The sequence below is a fragment of the Ranitomeya imitator genome, chromosome 5 (genome assembly GCF_032444005.1).
Source record: "Ranitomeya imitator isolate aRanImi1 chromosome 5, aRanImi1.pri, whole genome shotgun sequence".
Taxonomy (NCBI): domain Eukaryota; kingdom Metazoa; phylum Chordata; class Amphibia; order Anura; family Dendrobatidae; genus Ranitomeya; species Ranitomeya imitator.
In genome coordinates, this window is record NC_091286.1 from 32,577,294 (window position 1) to 32,603,011 (window position 25,718).

At 40.4% G+C, this 25,718-nt stretch overlaps 1 protein-coding gene across 1 annotated transcript in view; it reads right to left on the minus strand.

Annotated features, from left to right (window-relative positions):
* The window catches only part of KCNK2 (potassium two pore domain channel subfamily K member 2), a 132,724-nt gene that overhangs the window by 80,224 nt on the left and 26,782 nt on the right, over window positions 1-25,718 (minus strand). The window contains exons 2-3 of the mRNA XM_069768497.1: window positions 23,347-23,657; window positions 6,045-6,162 (exon numbers count right to left, since the gene is read on the minus strand). Of these exons, the coding sequence (XP_069624598.1) occupies window positions 6,045-6,162; window positions 23,347-23,657 (429 nt within the window). The remainder of the gene's footprint in view (window positions 1-6,044; window positions 6,163-23,346; window positions 23,658-25,718) is intronic.

Consider the following 25,718-nt stretch of genomic DNA (forward strand, 5'->3'; position numbering starts at 1 on the left):
CACATATAATGACTGTGAGCAAAGATGAAAACACAAACACAGAGATGAAATAGATTTTAGCAAAGTGAGGCCCGACTTACTAAATAGACCGAGGACAGGAAAGATAACTTTGCGGTCAGCACAAAAACCTACAAACAACCACGCAGAGGGCGCAAAAAGACCCTCCGCACCGACTAACGGTACGGAGGTGCTTCCTCTGCGTCCCAGAGCTTCCAGCCAGCAAGACAAACCAATATAGCAAGCTGGACAGAAAAAATAGCAAACAAAAATAACACAAGCAGAACTTAGCTTATGCAGGGCAGACAGGCCACAAGAACGATCCAGGAGAAAGCAAGGCCAATACTGGAACATTGACTGGAGGCCAGGAACAAAGAACTAGGTGGAGTTAAATAGAGCAACACCTAACGACTTAACCTCATCACCTGAGGATGGAAACTCAGAAGCCACAGACCCACTCACATCCACCAGAGGAAGCTCATAGACAGAACCAGCAGAAGTACCACTCATGACCACAGGAGGGAGCTTGACCACAGAATTCACAACAGAGATCTCCAAACAAGTTGGGGACAAAGTTGTTGAGAAGTCAGGGTTGGGTTATAAAATGTATCAAAACTCTGATGATCCCCCGGAGCACCATCAAATCTATTATCATCAAATAGAAAGAACATGGTACCACAACAAGCTCTCATCCCAGGCAAGGAGGGCATTAATCAGAGAGGCAGAACAGAGACCAAAAGGTAACTCTGCAGAGTTATCAAGCAGAAACTGGAGTATCTGTTCATACAACCACAATAAGCCTTATACTCCATAGGAGGTGGCCTTTATGGAAGAGTGGGCAGAAAAAAAGCTTTTACTTACACACAAAAATTGAAAGGCTCATTTTGAGTTTGCCAATAGACATGTGGGAGACTCCACATATGTACGGGGGAAGGTGGTTTTGTCAGATGAGACCAAAATTGAATTTTTTGGCCACCAAGGTAAACGCTATGTTTGGTGCCAAACAAACACAGCTCATCTTCCCAAGAACACCATCCCCCCAGTGAAACATGGTGGTGACAGCAACATGATGTGGCAAGATTTTTTGGAAGCAGAGATAAGGAAAATGATCCGAGTCGAGGGGAAGATGGATGGTGCGAAATACAGATATATTCTTGAACTAAACCTGTTTCAGTCTGTCAGTGATTTGAGACTGGAAGAAAGGTCACATTTCAATATTACAATGACCTAAAGCAAACTGCTAAAGCAACACTCGAGTGGTTTAAGGGGAAACATGGAAATATTTTGGAGTGGCCGAGACAAAGAAACAGACACAGAAAGTAGAATTCAGTATGTAATATAAAGCACCATTGATTACCAGATTATTGAGTATATGCCATATAAGTAATATGCCACACACAGGAATATAACTATGAATATTTTGGAAAAAATATTGAAAAGACAAAATAAAAGTAAAATAAAAAAGTAAAAACAAAAGCAGTACAACAATAGCAGAAGCAATTGTTGTCTTCATTCCTTTCCCAGGGGTGTTATCATTTGTTCAGGGTCCTCATCTTTAGGCCGGAGGGGGCGTCTCGCTCTGGAGGACCTGCTCTGTCCTCATTACACATACAACCTGCAGGGACACTGAATACTTATTTCCATGGGTCCCTACGTCTTTGCGTCTGGAGGAGAGAAGGTTTTTCCACCAACATAGAAGAGGATTCTTTACTGTTAGGGCGGTGAGAATCTGGAATTGCTTGCCTGAGGAGGTGGTGATGGCGAACTCAGTCGAGGGGTTCAAGAGAGGCCTGGATGTCTTCCTGGAGCAGAACAATATTGTATCATACAATTATTAGGTTCTGTAGAAGGACGTAGATCTGGGTATTTATTATAATGGAATATAGGCTGAACTGGATGGACAAATGTCTTTTTTCGGCCTTACTAACTATGTTACTATGTTACTATGTTACTGATTACAGGTGATCGTTTGGGATCCCGACAAGCAGACACTATCTGTTTTTCCAATTTACACACTAATCTATATATGGATCCTTTAAGCATGTGGAAATTGTTGAAAGCAGACAAGCATTTTAATAAAGGATGGAAAAGGCGAGTTCTACATCAATGGATATTTAACCTGGACAAACAATAATGAGATATTAGCATAAATAAATGAGGAACTATTCTGATTATAATAATGAACATATTATTAATATTCATTGAGATAACCGGTCAGCGCCCATTGACCTCATTATTTCTGTAGCTCAACCATTTAATAACAGAGACAAGTAACGTGCAGATATTACTTATAGACACTGAGATATGGTGAGATTCCTGATACATGTCTCCATAGGAACAAGAGATACAAAATCATTACTAAAAACTATGAAGGTGTGCATCTATATATATACAGGAGAAATTAATATCATGGGGGTCTTTAGAAGGCATTACGGGGGGCGATGGGAGCCAGTGAACGTACCAAAAATGCTTTCAGATCAGCTGTCATGTGCCGAAAAAAGGTGCGGGCTCCGGCAATGATCCTGCGCCTTTTCCAGCACATGACAGCTGATCTGGCATCTACATATATATATATATATATATATATATAGGAGAAATTAATAACATGGAGGTCTTCAGAAGGCATCGTAGTGGCCGATGAGAGCAGGTCTAGATGCCAAAAATGCTTCCAGCTCAGCTGTCATGTCCCAGAAAAGGAGCGGCTCATTGCCGAAACCCGCACCAAAGAGGGGGAGTTGATGACCTGTCATGGACATAGCACGTCATTGGTCATTAAGGGGTTAAATGCCGCTGTCAGAGATTGACCAAAAAATATTTAGAATTGAGAGTCCTCAGTGGTTGATACATTTTAATGGCTAACTGAAAAGATGGTAACAAATTACAAGCTTTCGAGACTACACAGGCATAGACTAAAAGAAATTCTGAAGAATCACATACACAGCACAACACAGCACAGAAAAAAAAAGGAAAAACCATGGATAAGACAGGTGACATGAAGCAGAATTACCATTAGTGATAAACAGTTATGTCCATAAATATTGGGCCAGTTCTTAGATAAGGAATGTTTTATTGTCCTCTGATTGGGGTCTGGTTCTGTTGTGATGACCCCTCATAGTCTGAGGGGCAAGTTTCTTAGTTGATGTAAAAAGACATAAACATTCATTCCTGCAGTAAGACTGTCAAAGGTCGTCATCAGCGTATACTCCCAGACTCTTCTGTCTCTCTTAGATTTGAAGCTACCTTTTAACACAAGTAATTTCATGTCCATAATGTTATGATTTGGGAGACAAAAATGTATTGCCACAGGTAGATCCATTCTTTTTTCTAATATCCTGATGGGACATGAGGACAAAATGTCGCTTTCAAGCTTGGCCATGAAAAGATTTGCATACTGTGGGGTCATTTTACTTCCCATTGCTGTGCCAGTCTCCTGTAGATAGATCTTCTTGTCAAATTCAAAGTAATTGTGGGTGAGGATGAATTTTATAAGTTTCACCACAGAATTTGCATCAGTCCCTACATTTTCCAGGAAGAATTTGCAGGCATTTAATCCATCCTGGTGTGGGACATTGGAGTACAAAGATTCCACATCCATGGTGGCCAGGATGGTCCTTCTGGTAGAATACCTATTGCTGATAGTTTATTCAATAGGTCAGTTGTGTCCTGAATGAAGCTAGGTTTTTCCAGACCCCCCACTACTGTGTTTTAGGCAGCCCCCAAATCTAAGAAGCCTCATTGTCAAGAGCTCCCTGTCCTCTCCAACAGCTCCAGGAACCTTTCCTTGCAATCAGAAAAAATGTAAAACCTGTCCATTTATAATGACCACGGACAAGACAAAGATCCCCAATTCACATCAGGACTACAAGATCCCAGGTACTTTCAGCTGCGTCACTTCTAATGTGGTGTACCTAATTATTTGTACTAAATGTCCAACTGGGGGTCTGTATGTGGGGGAGACAGGGCAAAGGCTTAGGCTAGGTTCCCATTGCGTTAATGGGACCGCGCTAACGGACAGCGTTGCACGACGAAATTTAACGCCGTGCAACGCGTCCGTTAGCGCGCCCATTAACAGCAATGGGGACGCGCATCACTAGCGCGTGCCATTTTCGGCACGCGCTAGCGATGTGCCGGTGTTTTGTGGCGCGCCGCGGACGCTGCTTGCAGCGTCCGAGGCGCGCCCGCGGTCCATTCCCCGCTCTTACAGATCGGAGATCTGTGAGAGCGGGAACGTTTAACGCGACCCTTTTACAACACATTGAGTTAGCGCAATCCGCTAGTGCTAGGCGCTAAACGGATTGCACTAACGCAATCTGAACCTAGCCTAAGGGTACCGTCACACTATAACATTTCGATCGCTACGACGGTACGATTCGTGACGTTCCAGCGATATCGTTACGATATCGCTGTGTCTGACATGCAGCAGCGATCAGGGATCCTGCTGAGAATCGTACGTCGTAGCAGATCGTATGGAACTTTCTTTCATCGCTGGATCTCCCGCTGTCATCGCTAGATCGGTGTGTGTGACACCGATCTAGCGATCTAGCGATGCGATCCAGCGATGCGTTCGCTTGTAACCAGGGTAAACATCGGGTAACTAAGCGCAGGACCGCGCTTAGTTACCCGATGTTTACCCTGGTTACAAGCGTTAAACTAAAAAAAACAAACAGCACATACTTACATTCTGGTGTCCGTCAGGTCCCTTGCCGTCTCTGCTTCCCGCACTGTGACTGCCGGCCGTAAAGTGAAAGCAGAGCACAGCGGCTGTGCTTTCACTTTCACTTTACGGCCGGCAGTCACTGAGTGCGGGAAGCAGACTGCAAGGGACCTGACGGACACCAGAATGTAAGTATGTGCTGTTTGTTTTTTTTTAGTTTAACGCTTGTAACCAGGGTAAACATCGGGTAACTAAGCGCGGTCCTGCGCTTAGTTACCCGATGTTTACCCTGGTTACCCAGGGACCTCGGCATCGTTGGTCGCTGGAGAGCTGTCTGTGTGACAGCTCCCCAGCGACCACACTACGATTTACCTACGATCACGGCCAGGTCATATCGCTGGTCGTGATCGTAGGTAAATCGTATAGTGTGACGGTACCCTTAGAACAAGAATAAATTCTTACTGCCATACAATAAGAGAAAAAAGAATGGATCTACCTGTGGCAATACATTTTTGTCTCCCAAATCATAACATTATGGACATGAAATTACTTGTGTTAAAAGGTAGCTTCAAATCTAAGAGAGACAGAAGAGTCTGGGAATATAAACTGATGACGACCTTTGACAGTCTCACTGCAGGAATGAATGTGTCCCACGGATTTACGTCTTTTTACATCAACTAAGGAACTTGCCCCTCAGACCATGTGGGGTCGTCACAACAGAACCAGACCCCAATCATAGGACAATAAAACAATCCTTATCTAAGAACTGGCCCAATATTTATGGACATAACTGTTTATCACTCATGGTAATTCCTCTTCATGTCACCTGTCTTATCCATGGTTTTTCTTTTTTTTTTCTGTGCTATGTTGTGCATAAATATGTGATTCTTTAGAATTTATTTTAGTCTTTGCCTGATGAAGAGACCTGTGTAGTCTCGAAAGCTTGCAATTTGTTCCCATCTTTTCAGTTAGCCATTAAAAGGTATCAACCACTGAGGACTCTCAATTCTAAATATTTTTCTATCTACTGGCTAACACGGTACCAAGATATATATCTTTCCTGTATCAAAAGAGAGAGTGACCGAAGAATTTAAATAGTTAAACAGCAGCGACTGGAACATGCTCCAGTTGCTGCTGTTATATACTGATGCCGGCTGTATATAAGACAGCCGCTATCTGTTGTGTGTGGGGCAGAATCAGCTACTGATCCAACTCCGCACTTACGGATAGCAACGCGGACGACTGCCTTTATCCAGGGGTTAAGGTATAAAAAATAAAATAAAAAAATTATTAAAATGATTAGAAGAAATTCTTTTTAGGACACTGTTTATTAAACAAAAAGCTTTTGTACAGTACATTGCAAAATAATCCACCAGGTATTACGGGCACCTACCTATAGTGGTGATCACAGTTCCCGCAAAGAAGAACGAGCTGCCCAGGTCCCAGTGGCTGTTCTGGCTGGACGCGTTTCCTAACGGTATAATCCCTGCGTTTATTGCCGCCATAATGTGCTGTAAATTGAAATAGAAGCTGTTAGAAAACATGAAACACGTGATATCGGGTGATACTGAGACATATGGCCGTAATTCAATGGTGTAGCCATCCTATATGGTTTCCTGGCGGCGGCACCCATACCATCGGATGCTCATATCATTACTGACACTTGGCACCAAAGTCACTTCTCAGAATCACCAGACTTTTATAAAATATTTAGGTGATCATTAATGGGGGGGTCACATTTTATCAGGGGCATTTATAAAAATCATTTTTATTCGAGTTAGAGATAAATTCGAAATCATTAAGTTTTGCACCAAATTTTGCACAATGTTTGCCCTACTTGGCACATCTTTAAATAAAACACTTCAGTCTACAACTGTTACTTCGTTTTTATGTCCCCCGTTACTTACTAAAGTGAATTTTCAAACTTTTTTTTTAAAGATCAAAATTGATAAATCCATCGTAAAATATCTAGAGTTTTTTTTTTTTTTTAAATTGTCGGTTGTGTTGAAAATTTATGGAAATTTGGCTAAAGTTTATAATAAATTTGGAGCATGTAGAAAAAAAAAACTACCACAAAACGTCACATTTTCCTCCAAATAAATGGAGGCAATAATACATGACCCCATAGATGGGAAAACTTTTTTTAAAGTGGATGTCAATTCATAACAACGCTGACATTCATTTGCCTAATTTTTTTGTGATTTACTTTCTTATACTTTCTTCATGAGAGTTGAAACTTAGTTTTCCTGAAACAGAGCTCCAAATCTCCTGCATGCACATACATAGTCATACGTAGAAATATACACTAAATATAGCATGTTTTACAGCTATCACATAACGTGTTATAGCACAATAGAGCATTATCAGAGCCAATATAAAAGCCGAGGCAGGGAATATAGCAGCCTCTTTGTAGTGAAACTCGGACTAAAAATGAACAAAACAAATGTAGCAATCCCATTCTATCTGTCTCCTTCCAGATTTTTCCTTTTTGGATTGTGTAGCAGAGAAGGCAGGATTATGATATGGCTCGTGTGCAATGCATTTGACTATCTGACCAATCACTGTTCAAGAACCTAAACTTTTAGATAAAAGTGATCTTTGATTCCGAGGATCCAAAATGATCATACGATAAGTCATCAATATCAGATCAGTGGTGGTATATTTTGCTCCATTTACTGTAGAAGTAGCTGTTACCATTTCCAGATGCCAGGTGTCAGACCCTCCCCCCCCCCCCCCCCCATTGACCTGATATTGATGACCTATCCAAAAGATTGATAATTAATAGAAATTAGTGAATTTTTAAAAATCCAGTTTGGGTTCAATTAATATTATTTGGTTAAAACTTTGAACCAAATCGATATGTTGTGAATTGAAAGTGACCAAAAAATAGATTTATGATACTTTAAGATCTCTACAGACCTCAAAGCATAATAAAAGAATGGGACAGGAGTGGCTAAAAAAATAATGAAAAATTATATTTTCTTGTCCTAGGCCGACCCCTTACCTGCCCTATCGCCACAGCTCTCCACCTGACCCTACGGTCTTCATTTTAGAACTTCCAATCACCAGTCTTTGAGTCTTCCGACTCTGACTAGGTCTCACGTGATCATATGGGGGTGGAAGAACATTATTGATCATCCGGACAGGTGAAGGCCTAGGACAGTTGAGAATAATCCAATAATTTTTTAACCCATTCCCGATGTTCAAAAAAATCCAGCAAAATGGTGGCCAGCCGGACAGCAATTTGAGGGATTTATGTGAATATTACAGTCATTCAATGAAACACGCATAATATATGTAGCCAGTAATCTATCATGACTATAACATAATGACCAAATACTACCTTATATAATCCTGATATAATCCCTGGTAATTGTAAGGTAAACTCTAGATAATGAATTGATTTTTCATGAGCTGAGAGTAATTAAATTAATCTTCAAAGATCATTTACGGTATATAATACATCTGCATATGCAAAACGGCTCATAGCATTGCATAATATCAGTATAAGCCCCAGCAACAATCAGAAGTTATTTAATTACCATAATGCCCAAGTATAATCCATGCAAAGCGGGAATAGACTAATTCTCTGGTGCACAAAGGATTAAGATGCATTTACGCTGGCCGAGTATCTAGAAAGATATTTCCAATAAACACTCGCTTCCCGACATTGGTCAATGTAAACAGGCTGCTGATCACCTGGTGAACAAGCAGAATGGTTGTTCGTCAGGTGAAATGATTTTTTAAGCTTGCTTAAAAATCAACACTCTTGGCTGTACATTGTAAAAAAATCATCGACCTCAGTAGCACATTGTCATGTGTTAACTGGTTAGAAGTTGCCGAGAATACGCAGTAAACAATCTATTATTAATCGTTATATGTTCACGAGAAGTGAAATCATACTGTCTAAACGATCTATTACAGAGCCAGTGTCATGGAAATCCCTATTTTTCTAGGGTCATAATGCCAGCAAGAGGATCTCAGTGGATCCCAACAGGATGATCGGTTGAGCTGTTAACTAGGGTTGAGAAAATCTTTCAAAATTCGAATTTACCAGATTCTCCACAAATTGCAAGTATAAATAACCCTTGCATTTCCCTGAAAATAACCTGTGTAACATTGTGAGGCCTCCAAGGATTGTTTCCAACCACTTTCAAGCTCTTCAATGCAAACACAGTCTTAGTTATGTCATAGTGACCTAAACATACAATGTATGGCAGTGTTCCCCATGTCCTGTCCTCAAGAGTCACCAACAGGTCATGTTTTCAGTATTTCCTTAGTATTGCACAGGTGATAATTGCATCACCTGTGCAATTCTAAGGAAATCCTGAAAACATGACCTGTTGGTGGCTCTTGAGGACCGGAGTTGGGGAACACTGATGTATGCCTATGGGTAAAAGGCAGGGTGGTAACCGTTCTTCATTGCTGTGATGTCAAACACTATCTATAATGTTTATTTGGTGCTTTGTAGCTTTCTCTCCCTATCTCTATGTCTAAACTGTGAACAGTGATGTCCTCTCACTATACAGATTCATTAAAAAGTGGCTGCTGCGCTCCCTGCTTCTGCTTTTATACTGGCTGTGATAATCCTTCCTTATTGGCATGTGATGTGAAAGCAGGAAAGCATCATAAAGAAGCCTACCTTCTCTGACTTTCTTTTAAAATATTTTCTGTCTTTTGGCATTTTTATGCCAGTCCCTGGCAACTTTATTAATTTTTTAAAAATAAGTGGAACGTTGCCGGTAGGTGTCATTGCATAAGTTACAACAGAAATATACACCATGTCCCTTCTGGCATTTATTGTGGTGGCACACAGAAGCTGAAAGATGTGCCAATACCCACACCTCTTAATTAGTTTGGTGCATCTTAGGCCGGGATCACACATGCGAGAAACACGTCCGTGTCTCGCATGTGAAACCCAAGCTGTGGCTCCGGCACTCCAGAGGGGAGCGTGCGGCCGCATAGGAACACATGGAGCCGCACGCTCCGCTCCCAAGTGCCGGCGCCACAGCTTGGGTTTCACATGCGAGGCACGGACGTGTTTCTCGCATGTGTGATCCCGGCCTTATTGCACCGCTCGCCTCACTAAGACTTGCTTACAAAATGGTAATCTTTATGAATCTGAGCCTTAATATATTATTCATCTATTTAATGATTAAAAAGGGTGACCGTCATTTATTTTTATTTTTTTTAGTAATTAATTGTAAACGTCTTTCTCCTCCCGGACTGATCATTCATTCTCAACGTTCTCAATTCACTGTGAATGCAACTTTTCCCATTACTGAGATAGGAGTTGGCAGTCGCTGCTCTTAACGTGTTGTATGGAGAACTGTAACTTCTGTCTGTCTTCAGGGGAATGTCTGTGTCTCCACTAACCCCGCCCCTTTCCATAGAATCTCATAAGCACCAACTATCATCTTCTATTTCAGTAATGGGAAAATCTGTAGACCGTTTTACTCATGAACTGAAAGTGAAATATCAGTCTTGAAGGAGAAAGAAGCGGATTTTCCTGATAAGATACAGTATATTCCAAAAGGTTCTTATTTTGATATGTCCTATTGGGTTATGAAATAATAAATTAAAATGACTCTTAAACGCTCTTTAAAGGTTTGTCCAGAAACTTGGCCTGTATCTTATGCAATGGACTCCATGGTGAATATCTCATATTGCTGGCTCCATACAGCAGTACGGTAGTTACCATCTGGCATAATGAAGTGTGTCAATATGGAGATCATCCGGAGATTCAGAGCTGCATACAGAACCTCATTGTCAGAGGAAATGGATTTTTCAATACAACATAATAAAGCCTCAATTTATCATTCATCAATATATCCGAAGATAAAGTGACATCGGAACTCGACAAAGCTCTAACATTCCGACTGGTTGCTAGGAAACCTTAGCTTATCCCCCTGTAAGCCTTGGCACAATGTCTGCTAAGTGGCAGCTTGAGAATATGACAAACTATTGATATTTAACATCTAGATATAATAAGGTCGGATAAATGTGTTACTATTTCCAGTTTTTAAAGGGATTTTCCCGTTTTGGAAAACCCCTGTCCCCAGTTGCTATTTGTTTTAAAGAAAAACCTGATACCCCTATTCGGTCTAACCCTAAAAAGGAGCCGATGCGAAGAGATCCAGAATTGAATAAAATTCAAAAAAGCTTTATTTTGCAGAAATAAATAATGGTGCACATAAGTGCACAGGCACCATAACATAAGGTGGGAGGCTGAATAATTATGTATGATATAAATGCAGAAAAAATGAAACAAACTGCAGAGTAGTACATGTATATCTAAATGTAGCCTGGAGATCTACTAGCTGCCTAAGCGTGCATAGAGTAACAACAATATTGCATATACAAGTGTAACCAGACACCGAAAATAATATCTATCTGCAGCAGGCCCAGCGTCCCACCTCACCCCAACGCACGTTTCACAACTAGCTTCTTCCGGGGGCGTGTCTGGGGTGGGTAAGGATGGAGTTTTTATGATAGACTTGCACTAATACAGCGAGGAGTACAGGATCATGTGACCGGAGGGATTGCAAAGTCAGTGCCCGGCAATGTCGGCGCATGAAGCGCTCCTCCCCACTTCCTGATGTAATGTCTCCTCTGGACCTGCGCTAAATGGAATGCACGCTGGAGCTCACATGGTACAATCAAGAGCGCATCCAGAGGAGAACAGGGCGGGGAGCGAGCGCATGCGCACTGCCAAAGCAGTGACCAAGGAAAAGGGAGATAACCCACAACACAGGATGGATAAAAAAGAGAGAACTGCAAAGAACCGGCAGTGGATATACAAAGTACAGAGTGCTAGGTGAACCAAATATTGCTTATTGTTCACATATATGATAAAAGATAATACATACTAGCAAAGTGATATCATGCATATTAGAAAATGCTTTTAGCCTCTTAATATATAGCAGTCATCATATTATACAGCACTGTGTGCTTACAATTGCTCATTTTGCCTTTCTACCCAGATAATTCTTCTCTTTTCTCTGCTCTATGTAGAAACAGGAAGTCTTTTGTCCCTGCTGAAGTCATCCCCCTCTTCAACTCTGAGACCTGACCCAGCTGTTCCTTTCTCCCCCCTGCTAGGAACTTTTGGAGTGACTCATGAGTCATACTAGGAAAATTGACCTACTGTTTCTACATAGAGCTTAGAAGGATTCAGCTAGTCAGTTTTTAATCACGTGATGTCATGGACCTAATCAGGGCCGGACTGGCCATCGGGCAGTTCTGGCAAATGCCAGAAGCGCCGGTGGCAGTCGTGGGCCGCTCGATCCGTTATTGGACCTAATGAAAAAGAGAAAAATTAACTGGGTAGAAAGGCAAAGTGAGCAATAATACAGTAAGTGCTATATTATATGATGGCTGCAATATATTAAGAGGATAAAGACTTTGATGGAAGGAGAAGTGCTTCTTTAAATAATAAACGTGCCCCGAAAAGATGTTCATTATGCTCTGAGGTCTCTACAAAGCTTGAAAAATAGAGCAGAGGAAAGGGATTAAAAAATAATAAAAGATTCTACTCACCTGTCCTAGTACCACCTTCCAAATGTGCTGCTGCCGCATCTCCGAGCTCAGTCCTCTGATTTTGGCTTTGATTATTATGGCCTCCGAAGTTTGAGTCATCTAGGCTTGACTAGGCCTCACACGGTCAACGCATGAAGCCTAGTCAGTACCAGAAGAGCAGATACTGAAAGATCCAAAGACCAAGGCTGGAAAATCTGAAGCGCAGACTGGAGGACCAAGCTGGGACCTGTAGTGGCAGCAAAGGTGAGAGGTGGCTTTTAAATCCATTTTCAGGGTTCAAAAGAATCTAGAAAAATGGTGGCTGGCTAACTGAATCGCCAAACAATTTTGATTCTGGCACATTCAATTTTTGGGGTGAAGTCTGTGATAAATGTGTTTTGTTGCAAATCTATTTTCTCATCTCTGTCGTCAATATATTTCAACATTCCAAACAATGAAATTCTTTTTTTCAATGATTGGTAATTTTCTGATGAAACGTTCCCGTTTAGATTATATAACCGAGCTTTAACCCCTTAATGACCGCCAATACGTCTTTTAACTGACCTGAGATATAAGAGAATAGCCTCCCCATAGAGATGACAATCCAGCATCTGTCGGTTGTACACTATAGCTGACAACTTGCTGTACCAGCCACGATCAGTATTTGCACCATCTAAATCTGTTTAACCCCTTAGATGCTGCTGTCAATAGTGACTACATCATTATAAATGGTTAACAGAGTGTGGGGGCTTCTTCTTTGTTCCAATTGGTGCCCTCAGATCATGATTTTGTTGTCCTGATGTTTGCCATGGCAGTTCATGACCAAATAGCGGCCTTAGAGTCTGACAGCTGTAGTAATCTGTTTAGAAGTTAGCAACATTTAGGTGGTAAAAATACACATTTTCATTTCTGTCATACCACTTTGCATTAATTCCTGTAAAGCACCTGAAGGGTTAATAAACGACCTGACAGCAGTTTTCAATATGTCAGGGGGTGCTGTTTTTAAAATGGTATCACGTTTGGGGGTTTCCCAATATATGAGACCTCTAAAGTCACTTCAAACATGGATAAGTCCCTAAAAAAATAAATTTTGTAAATTTCTTTGAAAAAATGAAAAATTGCTGCTACATTTTTAAACCTCCTAAAATGCTAACAAAATAAAATAACATTTTACAAATGGTGCTGATGTAAAGCCGACATGTGGGAAATGTTATTTATTAATGGTTTGCTGTTGTATGACTATCTGGATTAAAGGGATAATCATTCAAATTTAGAAAATTGCTAATTTTTTAACTTTTTTCTCAAATTTTTGATATTTTTTATAAATAAACACAAAAAATGTTGAAATAAATTTACCATTATCATAAAGTATAATGTGTCACGAAAAAACAATCTCAAAATCACTGGGATTTTTTGAAGCATTGCAGAGTTATTACCACATAAAGTGACACTGGTCAGATTTCAAAAATTTGGCTCGGTCACTAAGGGGTTAAGATTTTAACACAACAAGAAGTAAATAGAGGAAAAGATGCCAAAAAAAAGCACACAAGAAAACTTGTGATCTTCCAGCAAGATTGAACGTCTCAGGAGTCATGAAGCAGCACGGAAAAGCTGACAAGCAATAAACGTTCCCGCGTCAGAGACAGATTACAGTACAAAACGCTGGGAGACAAGCCCGAGATGGGACTCGGCTAGAACAGAATTTGATCAAAGCTCGAATTGCTTCTGATACAAGAGTTGGAGAGGACGACGTGAGAGAGAGACAAAACTGTGACGGGAGAAATGCTGCACAGAATACTGAAACTGGTACAAGGCAAAAATAAGAGGAAGGATGATGGCCAAGAAACTCGGAATAATGGGCCTCGCGATACCAAACAGGAAATTTTAAAAGATAGCTTGGACCGAAAAACTGATACGAGCTGCAATTATTCCATCCCACTACTGACTTTCCATCATCACAGGCTTGATAAGCCCTTTTCTTACATTATGCACAGGGATGGTATAAAACCCACAGAGGTCCCCAAGAAAAACCTTGTGAAAAAAATGGTGGTGAATGTTCCCTTATGATCAAGGCCCAGGTATGTTTTCGATTTTCGGTTCTTATAATTCTGTCTGAGATACCATTATCTCATAGGGGTTTTTCGGTAATAAAATTTTTATGACACATCCTTGGAATGATACAGAGGACGCTCATCAGAACACAGGACTTGAAATGCCAGACAGATCCGCACATATGGATGAGCCGATGTACACAGGGAAACAATGAGTGGATTGCAAATCAAAGTGGTTGCACAAGGCTGCTTTCATCCAGAAAAGGCATCACGCCTGCCCCACTTTGATATTACCATATTGTGTCCTGAAAAATGGGGGAAAAAACTCCAAGTTCGGTGAAATTGCAAAAAAAAAGTGTAATTCCACAACAGTAAAACTAACCTGGCAATATGATTCCCCAGGTCAGTACAGTTAGAGAGATACCAAATATGTAAGTGGTTAAAAAAAATCCTGAAATTTGTAGGAAAAATTTTATTTTCCTTATGTGGCCATTTTCCGATACCCATAGAGTTTTCATTTTTCGGAATCAGGGGCTGGATGAGGGCTTAGTTTTTGCAGCTTGAGCTGACATTTGTACTGATACAATTTTGGTTTTTATCACATTACATTTTATTGCAATGTTGCGGCGACCAAAAAGCATAATTCTGAAGTTTTTATGCTTTTTCTCATTACGCTATTTACCAATCGGATTATTTGTTTTAATATTTTGATAGATGAGACATTTATGAATGCAGTGATACCAAAAATGTGTATTTTTTATTTTTTTCACATTTTTAAAAACTTTTTTCACACTTTTTATTGACTTCAATAGTCCTCTTAGGAGACTTGAACCAGCAATTGTCCGATTGCTTGTGCTATACATAACAGTGTTTCAGCATCCATCAGAATTGGTTGACAATTCTGATGGTAAATCAGTAGATTCTTGTCACTGTGCGATGTGCACAATGACAGTGCGCTTTCTCGCCAGCTTTGATCAGAAGTAAGGAGCAGCAACAGAGCACACTGTCAGTGGATGTTGTAAGAGGATTAGCCGGTGTGCAGAGACCACCTCTGTCACTTGCGGGGGTGGCACTGGTGTCTGCACACTGGGTAATCCTCTTTAAAGGTCACTGACAGTGAGCACTGTTGCCAGCTCGTTACTTCAGATCAGCGCCAGAGAGAGAGTGCACTGTCATTGTGCACATTGCATAGTGACAAGAATCTACTGATCATATGTCAGAATTGACAACTGACACATAGCCAATAAAGAACAAGTGCAGCTCCTGAAAGGAAAGTCACTTATGACCCTTAATTTCAGGGATGGGACAGAGGCTCCGGAAGTGACTGCAGCCAGTGCCTCCCCCCGATTATGCTTCATTTGAGCATACAGTGGGATTCTCAAACCAAGCGACATAAAAAAAAGAAGTAGTAAAAATAAAAGCAGTTAGATAGTGTGGAGCATGAAGGATAGAGAATTTTTCAATGACATATATTAGATAATAGATTAGATTATGGCATTAAATACAGTTGTGCTCAAAAGTTTACATTTGAGAGAGGTCAACAAGGTCTACGATGAAAGGAACACCATTCCTACTGTAAAGAGGTAGATTGCTGATGTTTTGGGGATGTGTGAGCTACAAAGGCACAGGAAACTTGGTCAAGGTTGAAGGAAAGATGAATGCAGCACGTTATGAGCAAATACTGGAGGCAAATTTGCACTCATCAGCCTGGAAACTGCGCATGGGACGTACTTGTACGCTCCAACATGACAAGGATCCAAAACACAAGGCCAAGTCGACCTGTCATTGGCTACAGCATTGGCTACAGCAGGACAAAGTGAAGGTTCTGGAGTGGCCATCTCAGTCTCCTGACCTCAATATCATTGAGCCGCTCTGGGGAGATCTCTGCACAGTTCTTGCTAGACAGTCCAGGAATTTAAAGGAACTGGAGGCTTTTTTCCAAGAAGAGTGGGCAGCTTTACCATCTGAGATAATAAAGACCCTCATCCACAACTGCCACAAAAGACTTCAAGCTGTCATTGATGTTAGAGGGGGCAATACACGGTATTAGGAAATGGGGAATGTGAACTTTTGATCAGGGTCATTTGGATGCTTTGAGTTGTTATGATTTAAAAAGAGAAAACACAATAGTTTGACAATAAATGGCTTCACCCAACCACTAACCATGAGTGGAGAAAAGGTTTTTGTGTTATCATTCATATTCTCTGAAAAAGGGCCCAGAAAGCAAAAATTCTGCCAGGGTATGTAAACTTTTGAGCATAACTGTAACTATTTTAATACTGACCCTATGTACAAGAATATAACTACTATAATACTAAAAGCTATAATGCCACATATATCCTTTGAACACGTGTAGCACTGTTTTGGAAAGAAATCAGCCATGTTTTTCTAATACAGCACAATCATTTTGGGTTAATTTAGTGGGACTCTATTGATATGTGGATCCTTCCTGATGCATTCACCAAACATAGGGGAGAACATCATGTGAACATAGCCTCATCCACATTTTATGATACTGCTAACAGGAAAGGCTACCCACTAATATTTTACCCAAGGTCATCCACCAATCACTACTATGTGACACTATGCCACATGAACTATCACACCCTAGTCATCAGCAAACGGCAGGCACTGTCATCATGGACAGGACTTGATCATAACTATGATGTACACATCAGAACAGATGGAGGAGTAACTGTATCAAGGTTTACATTTTGTTAACTTGGCATTCACTCTTTTTCAGTGGGTGTAACCTCTTTATCAGGATTGTGCCAGCACTATAGGTGCATGAACTTCCTGTTCCCCACTTCCCAATATGCATTGCCCAATGGCTTGCCTGCCCTAAACTGAAAGCATGCCTCTCTAATATGCCAAAAATAATTTTGACAAACTGAAGAACATGAGCGGAGAGACAAACCCTACTTCTTTTTACTTCTTGAAGAGAAACAAAGTTACACCCCACATCTAGTAAAGAAGCAAAGTGTTTCCCCCCAATTCATGTAAAAAGACAAAGCTAACCTTTTAGCAGACACAAGACCTGCTCTCCCTTTCTTTATCCTGTCTTAGTGTCTCTGCTGATAGTAGGATTACACTTGACAGCAGGCAGAGGACAGAAAGTTACAGAAGAGAGCCAGGTAAGATGGAACTTTGGAAAGATATTTCAGGTGCAAAACTAAATAATTTATACATAAAGTGACTTGGAGGTTGTCTGTTAGGACATCTACCAAATGAGATTAAGCTGATCTTTGACTCATTAATGTGCATCTGCTTCATAAAAAAATGAGATGATTCTGAAGCAGAAGACCAAGGCGGCAACTGAAATATCTCCGACTTTTCTTTCTATAGTTGCATAATTTTCTCCATCTTTAGTGCTCATGACTTGTGAGCGAGTCTACAGGGAGAGAAAGAAATGTAAGCAGTCTTCCCATGTGTAAGGCCACCTCAAGACTGTCAAGCATACACAGGGGGAAAATTATGGAAATGTCTCTTTCTCTCCCGGCAGCGCTGTGAATAGAAGTCAACACAAACAATTATTCATCTACCGAACATTCATTTCCCTGTACAGAAAATGTCCTAGAGCTATGCATTCTGATAATGTGGATCGTTGTAAAAAAAAAGTGTTTTCCCCCTGATGCCTCCTATATTTTGGTAGAAAAAAATCTGCAAAAAATTTGGTTGCAATACAGTATGTACATGTGTAGTAAATCAGGGCTCCAGTTCCCGAGATCAACCATGTATGGAGCTGTGGAGTCCCAAATTCATATATTTAATACTTCCAGCAGCCACAAGAGCTAAAAACATCTGACTGGTGGCCGTGGGTGACAGGTTGTCACGTGGTGGCCGTGGGTGACAGGTTGTCAAGTGTAATCCAACTTTAGCAGCAGAAACACCAAGACAGATTACAGTAAGTGAGGTTGTGTCCTTGTCTCCCTACAGGAAGTTGGGAGGTTCTTTGACTTTCTACAGGAAGTGGTGAAGGTTTTTTTGCCTCCCTACAAGAAGTGGAGGAGAGTCTTAATCTCACTACAGGAACTAGGAGAGGTTTTTGTCTCTTTTCAGGGAGTGGGGAGGTTCTTTGACTCTTTACAGGAAGTAGGGGTGGTTTTTTTTCTATCCTTGGGAAGTGGAGGAGAGTCTTTGTCCCTCTACAGGAATCGGGTGAGGTTCTTTGACTCTTTACAGGATGTGGGAAGGACTTTGACTCTATAGAAAGTGGAGGACGATTTTTGGCTCTATAAGAAGTTGGAGAAGAGTCTTTGTCTCTTTTCACGAAATAAGTGAGAGTATTTGATATCCAACAGGAAATAGTGGGGTCTTTGATTCTTTACAGGAAGTGGGGGGTTCTTTAACTCTCTACAGGAAGTGGGAGAGAGTATTTGACCCTCTATGGGAAATTGAGAGTGTCTTAGTGTTCCATCAGGAAGTGGTGATAGATCTTCGTCTTTCGACAGGAAGTCAGGGTTGGGTTTGTTACTCTACAGGAAGTGGGTGGATCTTTGATTCTCTACAGGAAGTAGAGGGGAAGGGTCTATGACTCTTTACAGGAAGTTTGGTGGGTCTTTATCTCTATACGGGGTCTTTGTCACTCTATAGGAATAGGTAGGTGGTTACTTGTATATTTACATCAATATTGAAGTTATGGACACCCCTTTTAAAATGCTCTTTTTTAGGGGTATGGACTTTGTCCAAAAAAAAGAAAGAAATGTCCAGCTTCACCGAGTCCGTAAAAAAGCGATTTCTTTATTAACAAACTTTAAACATGGAGGATACAGACTTCAGCACAACCATATGGGTAAGAATCTCAACGCGTTTCTGGAGACTAGGCTCCCTTAATCATGGACTTTGTACATGGAATGTCCATACTAGCAACGGCTTATAATTTGCTCAGGCTTTTTTTTTTTCCTCAGAGAAAGGTATAGAAACACGGTTGTACAAATCTGAGGTCAAGGCACCCAATATCTTATGTGTATCTGGCTCTTTAAAATGTCACGCGTCACTAAGGGAGAAGTAGAAAGAGACAATATCGGGGCTGAGCGGCAGCTGACATCTCATTACAAGAAGACGAACATAATTAAGAGGAAAGTACTGAACTTGAAAATCATGGTTCTATTCCATCAAAAACAGCGCCACATCTGTCCACAGGTTGTGTGTGGTATTGCAGTTCATTCCTATTCAGATCAATGCAGTTGATTTGCAATACCAGACATAACCCATGGACAGGAACTGTGTTCTTTCCATGTTTTCTTTTAATCCTGTACAACCTTTAATCTGACCCTGCAGATGGAGTATACAGGTCCTTCTCAAAAAATTAGCATATAGTGTTAAATTTCATTATTTACCATAATGTAATGATTACAATTAAACTTTCATATATTATAGATTCATTATCCACCAACTGAAATTTGTCAGGTCTTTTATTGTTTTAATACTGATGATTTTGGCATACAACTCCTGATAACCCAAAAAACCTGTCTCAATAAATTAGCATATTTCACCCATCCAATCAAATAAAAGTGTTTTTTAATAACAAACAAAAAAACCATCAAATAATAATGTTCAGTTATGCACTCAATACTTGGTCGGGAATCCTTTGGCAGAAATGACTGCTTCAATGCGGCGTGGCATGGAGGCAATCAGCCTGTGACACTGCTGAGATGTTATGGAGGCCCAGGATGCTTCAATAGCGGCCTTAAGCTCAACCAGAGTGTTGGGTCTTGCGTCTCTCAACTTTCTCTTCACAATATCCCACAGATTCTCTATGGGGTTCAGGTCAGGAGAGTTGGCAGGCCAATTGAGCACAGTAATACCATGGTCAGTAAACCATTTACCAGTGGTTTTGGCACTGTGAGCAGGTGCCAGGTCGTGCTGAAAAAATGAAATCTTCATCACCATAAAGCATTGACCCTGCCCTTGATGAAACACAGTGGACCAACACCAGCAGCTGACATGGCACCCCACACCATCACTGACTGTGGGTACTTGACACTGGACTTCAGGCATTTTGGCATTTCCTTCTCCCCAGTCTTCCTCCAGACTCTGGCACCTTGATTTCCGAATGACATGCAAAATTTGCTTTCATCAGAAAAAAGTACTTGGGACCACTTAGCAACAGTCCAGTGCTGCTTCTCTGTAGCCCAGGTCAGGCGCCTCTGCCGCTGTTTATGGTTCAAAAGTGGCTTTACCTGGGGAATGCGGCACCTGTAGCCCATTTCCTGCACACGCCTGTGCACGGTGGCTCTGGATGTTTCCACACCAGACTCAGTCCACTGCTTCCTCAGGTTCCCCAAGGTCTGGAATCGGTCCTTCTCCACAATCTTCCTCAGGGTCCGGTCTCCTCTTCTCGTTGTACAGCGTTTTCTGCCACATTGTTTCCTTCCAACAGACTTACCATTGAGGTGCCTTGATACAGCACTCTGGGAACAGCCTATTTGTTGAGAAATTTCTTTCTGGGTCTTACCCTCTTGCTTGAGGGTGTCAATGATGGCCTTCTTGACATCTGTCAGGTCGCTAGTCTTACCCATGATGGGGGTTTTGAGTAATGAACCAGGCAGGGAGTTTATATAAGCCTCAGGTATCTTTTGCATGTGTTTAGAGTTAATTAGTTGATTCAGAAGATTAGGGTAATAGGTCGTTTAGAGAACCTTTTCTTGATATGCTAATTTATTGAGACAGGTTTTTTGGGTTATCAGGAGTTGTATGCCAAAATCATCAGTATTAAAACAATAAAAGACCTGACAAATTTCAGTTGGTGGATAATGAATCTATAATATATGAAAGTTTAATTGTAATCATTACATTATGGTAAATAATGAAATTTAACACTATATGCTAATTTTTTGAGAAGGACCTGTATATGGGATTTTAAGAACCGAACTTCTGATTTTCACCCTGTGTGATGTCTGTCCAGTTCTAAGAATACGAGGGCTCCACTGACTGCCATAAATACCTGCAATTTATGTTATCGCTGCTCGTACTCCAACTCCATATTGGAGCAATGAACACAATTATTACCACTTTAATGATTCTGAGCATAAATTATCATATGACGGATCCTCTGCGCGGATCATTTCACAGCTTCACAAATTGTAATGAGATCTGGAGCTATATTTCTCTGACTCCTTGTTACATTATTCATCTTTATCGTCTGCATTTTCCGTTCTACAAGCAGATCTGTAGCAGCCATGCTCGAACTCAAGAGGCCACATATACACATTATAACTTGTCTTTATAGGGGCCTTCCAGGACTGTCCTTCAGACAGGTCATCCATATCATGTGGAGCTAATTAATTATCATGTAGTTTGTTTTTTTTTTAGAAAGGATTCAAACTCACAACCTGTAGCATGGCAAGCAGGAGTATTAGCTGTGAGCCACAGGCTGCATGCAGATCGAGCTTCTGTCTGCCATGCTACAGGTTGTGAGTTTGAATCCTTTCGGAAAAAAAAAGGGATGATAATGAATTAACTTCATATGAAAGAGGTCATCAATATAAAATCGTTGACAATTGGACACCCAATACCCCCACCAAAAAAGCCATTATCTGCTCCTATAATGTATACCATGTATGGGGCCAGTATAGCAAAGCTCCATACACTGTGTATTGGACATTATTGGCTTAGCTACCCTTCACTTTAAGGGTATGTGCACACGTCAGGATTATTTCCTGACAAAATCCTGAGAATTCTGCCAGAAATCCGCGTCTTTTTCGCGCGGAATTTGCGAGTTTTTTGCGCGGATTTTTTGCGGAATTTTTGCGGATTTTTTTTTTTCCTGAATGACCTTTTTGATAGCAAATCCGGAAAAATAATGAGCATGTCCGGATTTTTTGCGGGATGCGTTTTTTTTGCGGAAAAAAACGCTAACATCTGCACAAAAAATGCGGAATGCATTCTAAATGATAGGATGCATAATGTTAGCGTTTTTTTACCAGATTTATAGCGTTTTTATGGCGAAAATCCACAAAAAAAGCGCTAAAAATCCTGACGTGTGCACATACCCTAAAGGAGTTGTCATAAAAAATATATACTTACCACCTGGACCGCCGCTGCTCCTCCAATGTTAGCAAAGTCTTTCCTGGTGGTCATGTGACATTAATCATTATTCCATCAAAGTGGATGCCCACGACCACCAGAAAACACGGAACCGACATCGGAGGAGTAGCGCTAGCCCAGATGGTACCGTAAGGATATGGGGTTTAAAAAAAATAATTTATTATGACCACTTTAACTTTCCCAGCAATGTATAACCCCTTTAATGGGAACTTATCTGCAGTACCCAAGAGCAGCCACTACAGGGTGTATGGAGCTGTGGGATTATAGCTCTGTAGTACACTGCATTTATCTAGCCACCAAGGCAGCTGTAATCAGCCAATCAGTGGGGGTATCAGGTGTCAGACCCCCAAAGTGACTTGATCAATTATCTCATAGATAAGTCATCAATATCTAAATTCTGGACAACTCCCTTTAAATTGGACTTTATCAAACAAGACAAACCTCAAAACTATTCTTAAGAATGTATTGCTTAAAAAACTTAAAGGCAAAAATAAAGAACATTTTGATTAAGAGCTAGTTTGATATATTTGGGTCAAAAAAAGTTAATGAATACCGCAAAAGAAGGAAAGGAAAGAGACTTAAAAAATCACAAATGATGAATCGGGCGCTAAGTGTTTAATTCCCCTGCAGTGCCCCCACAGGACAAATAACAGAATTACATGCTGCTAAATAAAATCAATAAATCTGTGTAATGCATGAGTGTTGGGTCCTCCAGAGAAAAAAATGCTCTTAGCAGCGGCTCTCCACTCTGGCAAGTAATTTAATCATTTTGCCAAGCTGTAATTCTGCATTAAAGTATATTGATTACAAAATTCCTTAAAGGGTTTGTACACAATAGGAAAAACAAGGCATTTTTCTTCCAAAAAACAGCATCACATCCTGTCAACATGATGCATCTGGTAGTGCAGCTCCGCTAGAGCAGGAATATCTGATCCAACCTGTAGACAGGTATGGAGCTTTGCCTTGGAAGAAGGCGGCCATCTTTCTCAAACACTTGCCGACCCTTCTAATATAATGCATAGATTGTTCACCTGTAAGTGTAATTTGCATGCATTTTCAGAAAGCTGATAAAAGTACCTGAATCAGTTCATCCAGCTCAGAAGCGTTAACACAAGAGTGGTCGGATACAAAGTTATTCTTCTGTATCACGATGGTGGTCCTCTGCGACGTCTCGTAGGGCTGCTCCAAGGCTTTGAAGACCGTGGCTCCGATGATTAAATACAGGACCACCACAAGAAAAACTGTAGACACAGTTTTCCATTTCATCACATTCACAGTGATGTCCCGCTCCTCCCGGGTAGACAGTACGGCGGGTTTGGCTGAGAAGGAAAGCCTCGGTTTGGTGTTCTGAGCCGCTGCTTTTGGGTCCAGTAAATCAGGAGCCGCCACTAAGAAGAAAACACAAAATGAAGAAATCAAAGAAGAAGTCAAATTCCTACCATAGAACTAGTGCACATCACCACTGCAGCCAATCACTGAGCTCAGCAGCTCGTGCCGTCTACATCAACAGAGTAGCTGAGCTCAGTGATTATCCGCAGCCTAGATATGCATTGTAGTCGTGATGTCACCGCTGCAGCCAATCACTGAGCTCAGCAGCTCGTACCGTCTACATCAACAGAGTAGCTGAGCTCAGTGATTATCTGCAGCCTAGATATGCATTGTAGTCGTGATGTCACCGCTGCAGCCAATCACTGAGCTCAGCAGCTCGTACCGTCTACATCAACAGAGTAGCTGAGCTCAGTGATTATCTGCAGCCTAGATATGCATTGTAGTCGTGATGTCACCGCTGCAGCTGATTATCTATGTTACTTGTCGTAATTGTTTGGGGACCACATTTATGGAAAAAATCCTTTAGGGTATGTGCATGTAAGATTTCTGTAAGCTGGCTGAACCATTTGAGTTTCTCAAGAAGACGTTGCCTCAGGAAACAGCGGTGTTTTTTCCTGAAGTGTCTTTTTTATCATTTTTTTTGCCATTTTGCTTTTTTGTTGTTTTATAACTCGTTTTTCTGAAGTGTCTTTTTTATCATTTTTTTGCCATTTTGCTTTTTTGTTGTTTTTTAACTCGTTTTTTGAAGTGTCTTTAACATTTTTTTGCCATTTTGCTTTTTTGTTGTTTTTTACCTTGATTTCCTGAAGTGTTTTTTAATCATTTTTTTGCCATTTTGCTTTTTTGTTGTTTTTTAACTCGATTTCCTGAAGTGGTTTTTTTTATAATTTTTTTGCCATTTTGCTTTTTTGTTGTTTTTTACCTCGATTTCCTGAGGTGTTTTTTTAATCATTTTTTTTTTTTTGCCATTTTGCTTTTTTGTTGTTTTTTAACTCGTTTTCCTGAAGTGTCTTTTTTATCATTTTTTTTGCCATTTTGCTTTTTTGTTGTTTTTTTAACTCGTTTTCCTGAAGTGTCTTTTTTATCATTTTTTTTGCCATTTTGCTTTTTTGTGGTTTTTTAACTCGTTTTCCTGAAGTGTCTTTTTTTATCATTTTTTTTTTGCCAATTTGCTTTTTTGTTGTTTTTTTAACTCATTTTCCTGAAGTTTTTTTTATAATTTTTTTGCCATTTTGCTTTTTTGTTGTTTTTAACTCGATTTCCTAAAGTTTCTTTTTTATCTTTTTTTGCTTTTTTGTTGTTTTTTAACTCGTTTTCTGGAAGTGTTTTTTTAATCATTTTTTTTGCCATTTTGCTTTTTTGTTGTTTTTAACTCGATTTCCTAAAGTGTCTTTTTTATCTTTTTTTTTTGCCATTTTGCTTTTTGTTGTTTTTTAACTCGTTTTCCGGAAGTGTTTTTTTAATGATTTATTTGCCATCTTGCTTTTTTGTTGTTTTAACTTGCTTTCCTAAAGTGTCTTTTTTATCTTTTTTTTTTGACATTTTGCTTTTTTTTGTTGTATTCTCTTGCGGCACATTTTTTTTCTAATTTTTTTTAACTCCTTTCAATAATTTAAGGAACAACTAGCTGGCAAAAAGCTCACAAAAAGATGCCCGGGCACCTCTTGAACCTTCTCATTGGCTTGTATTGTAAAGTATAGAGCGTCTTCAGGGCGGAAAACTCCTGAAGTCTTTGGAAACTTGAAGCGGTTAGAAGACGTTTAAAAGCCTGAACATGTGCACACGAGTCGTTTTTTTTACGATTCTTTGGAGAATTTTCTGGGTGCTTTTTCAGATGGGTGTGGGAGCGGGTAGAGACCCTGAAAAAGACGTTAAGTGCACATACCCTAAAAGAATTTTTCCAAGGTTACATTTCTTTTTGTGTCCAGTGTTCCTAACATGGAAAAAAGAGCTACTCTGCCATTAACGTACATTTATAAAAGTTCTCAAAAATGTATTTATGTCTATATTATTCATTCACAAATGTAGTTTCAGCATGAAGAGGAGACAACATACATGCCAAACACTAGCGGCCCAGCAATACCAACAAATGGCGCTCAAGCTGGCGAGAACAAGACTGT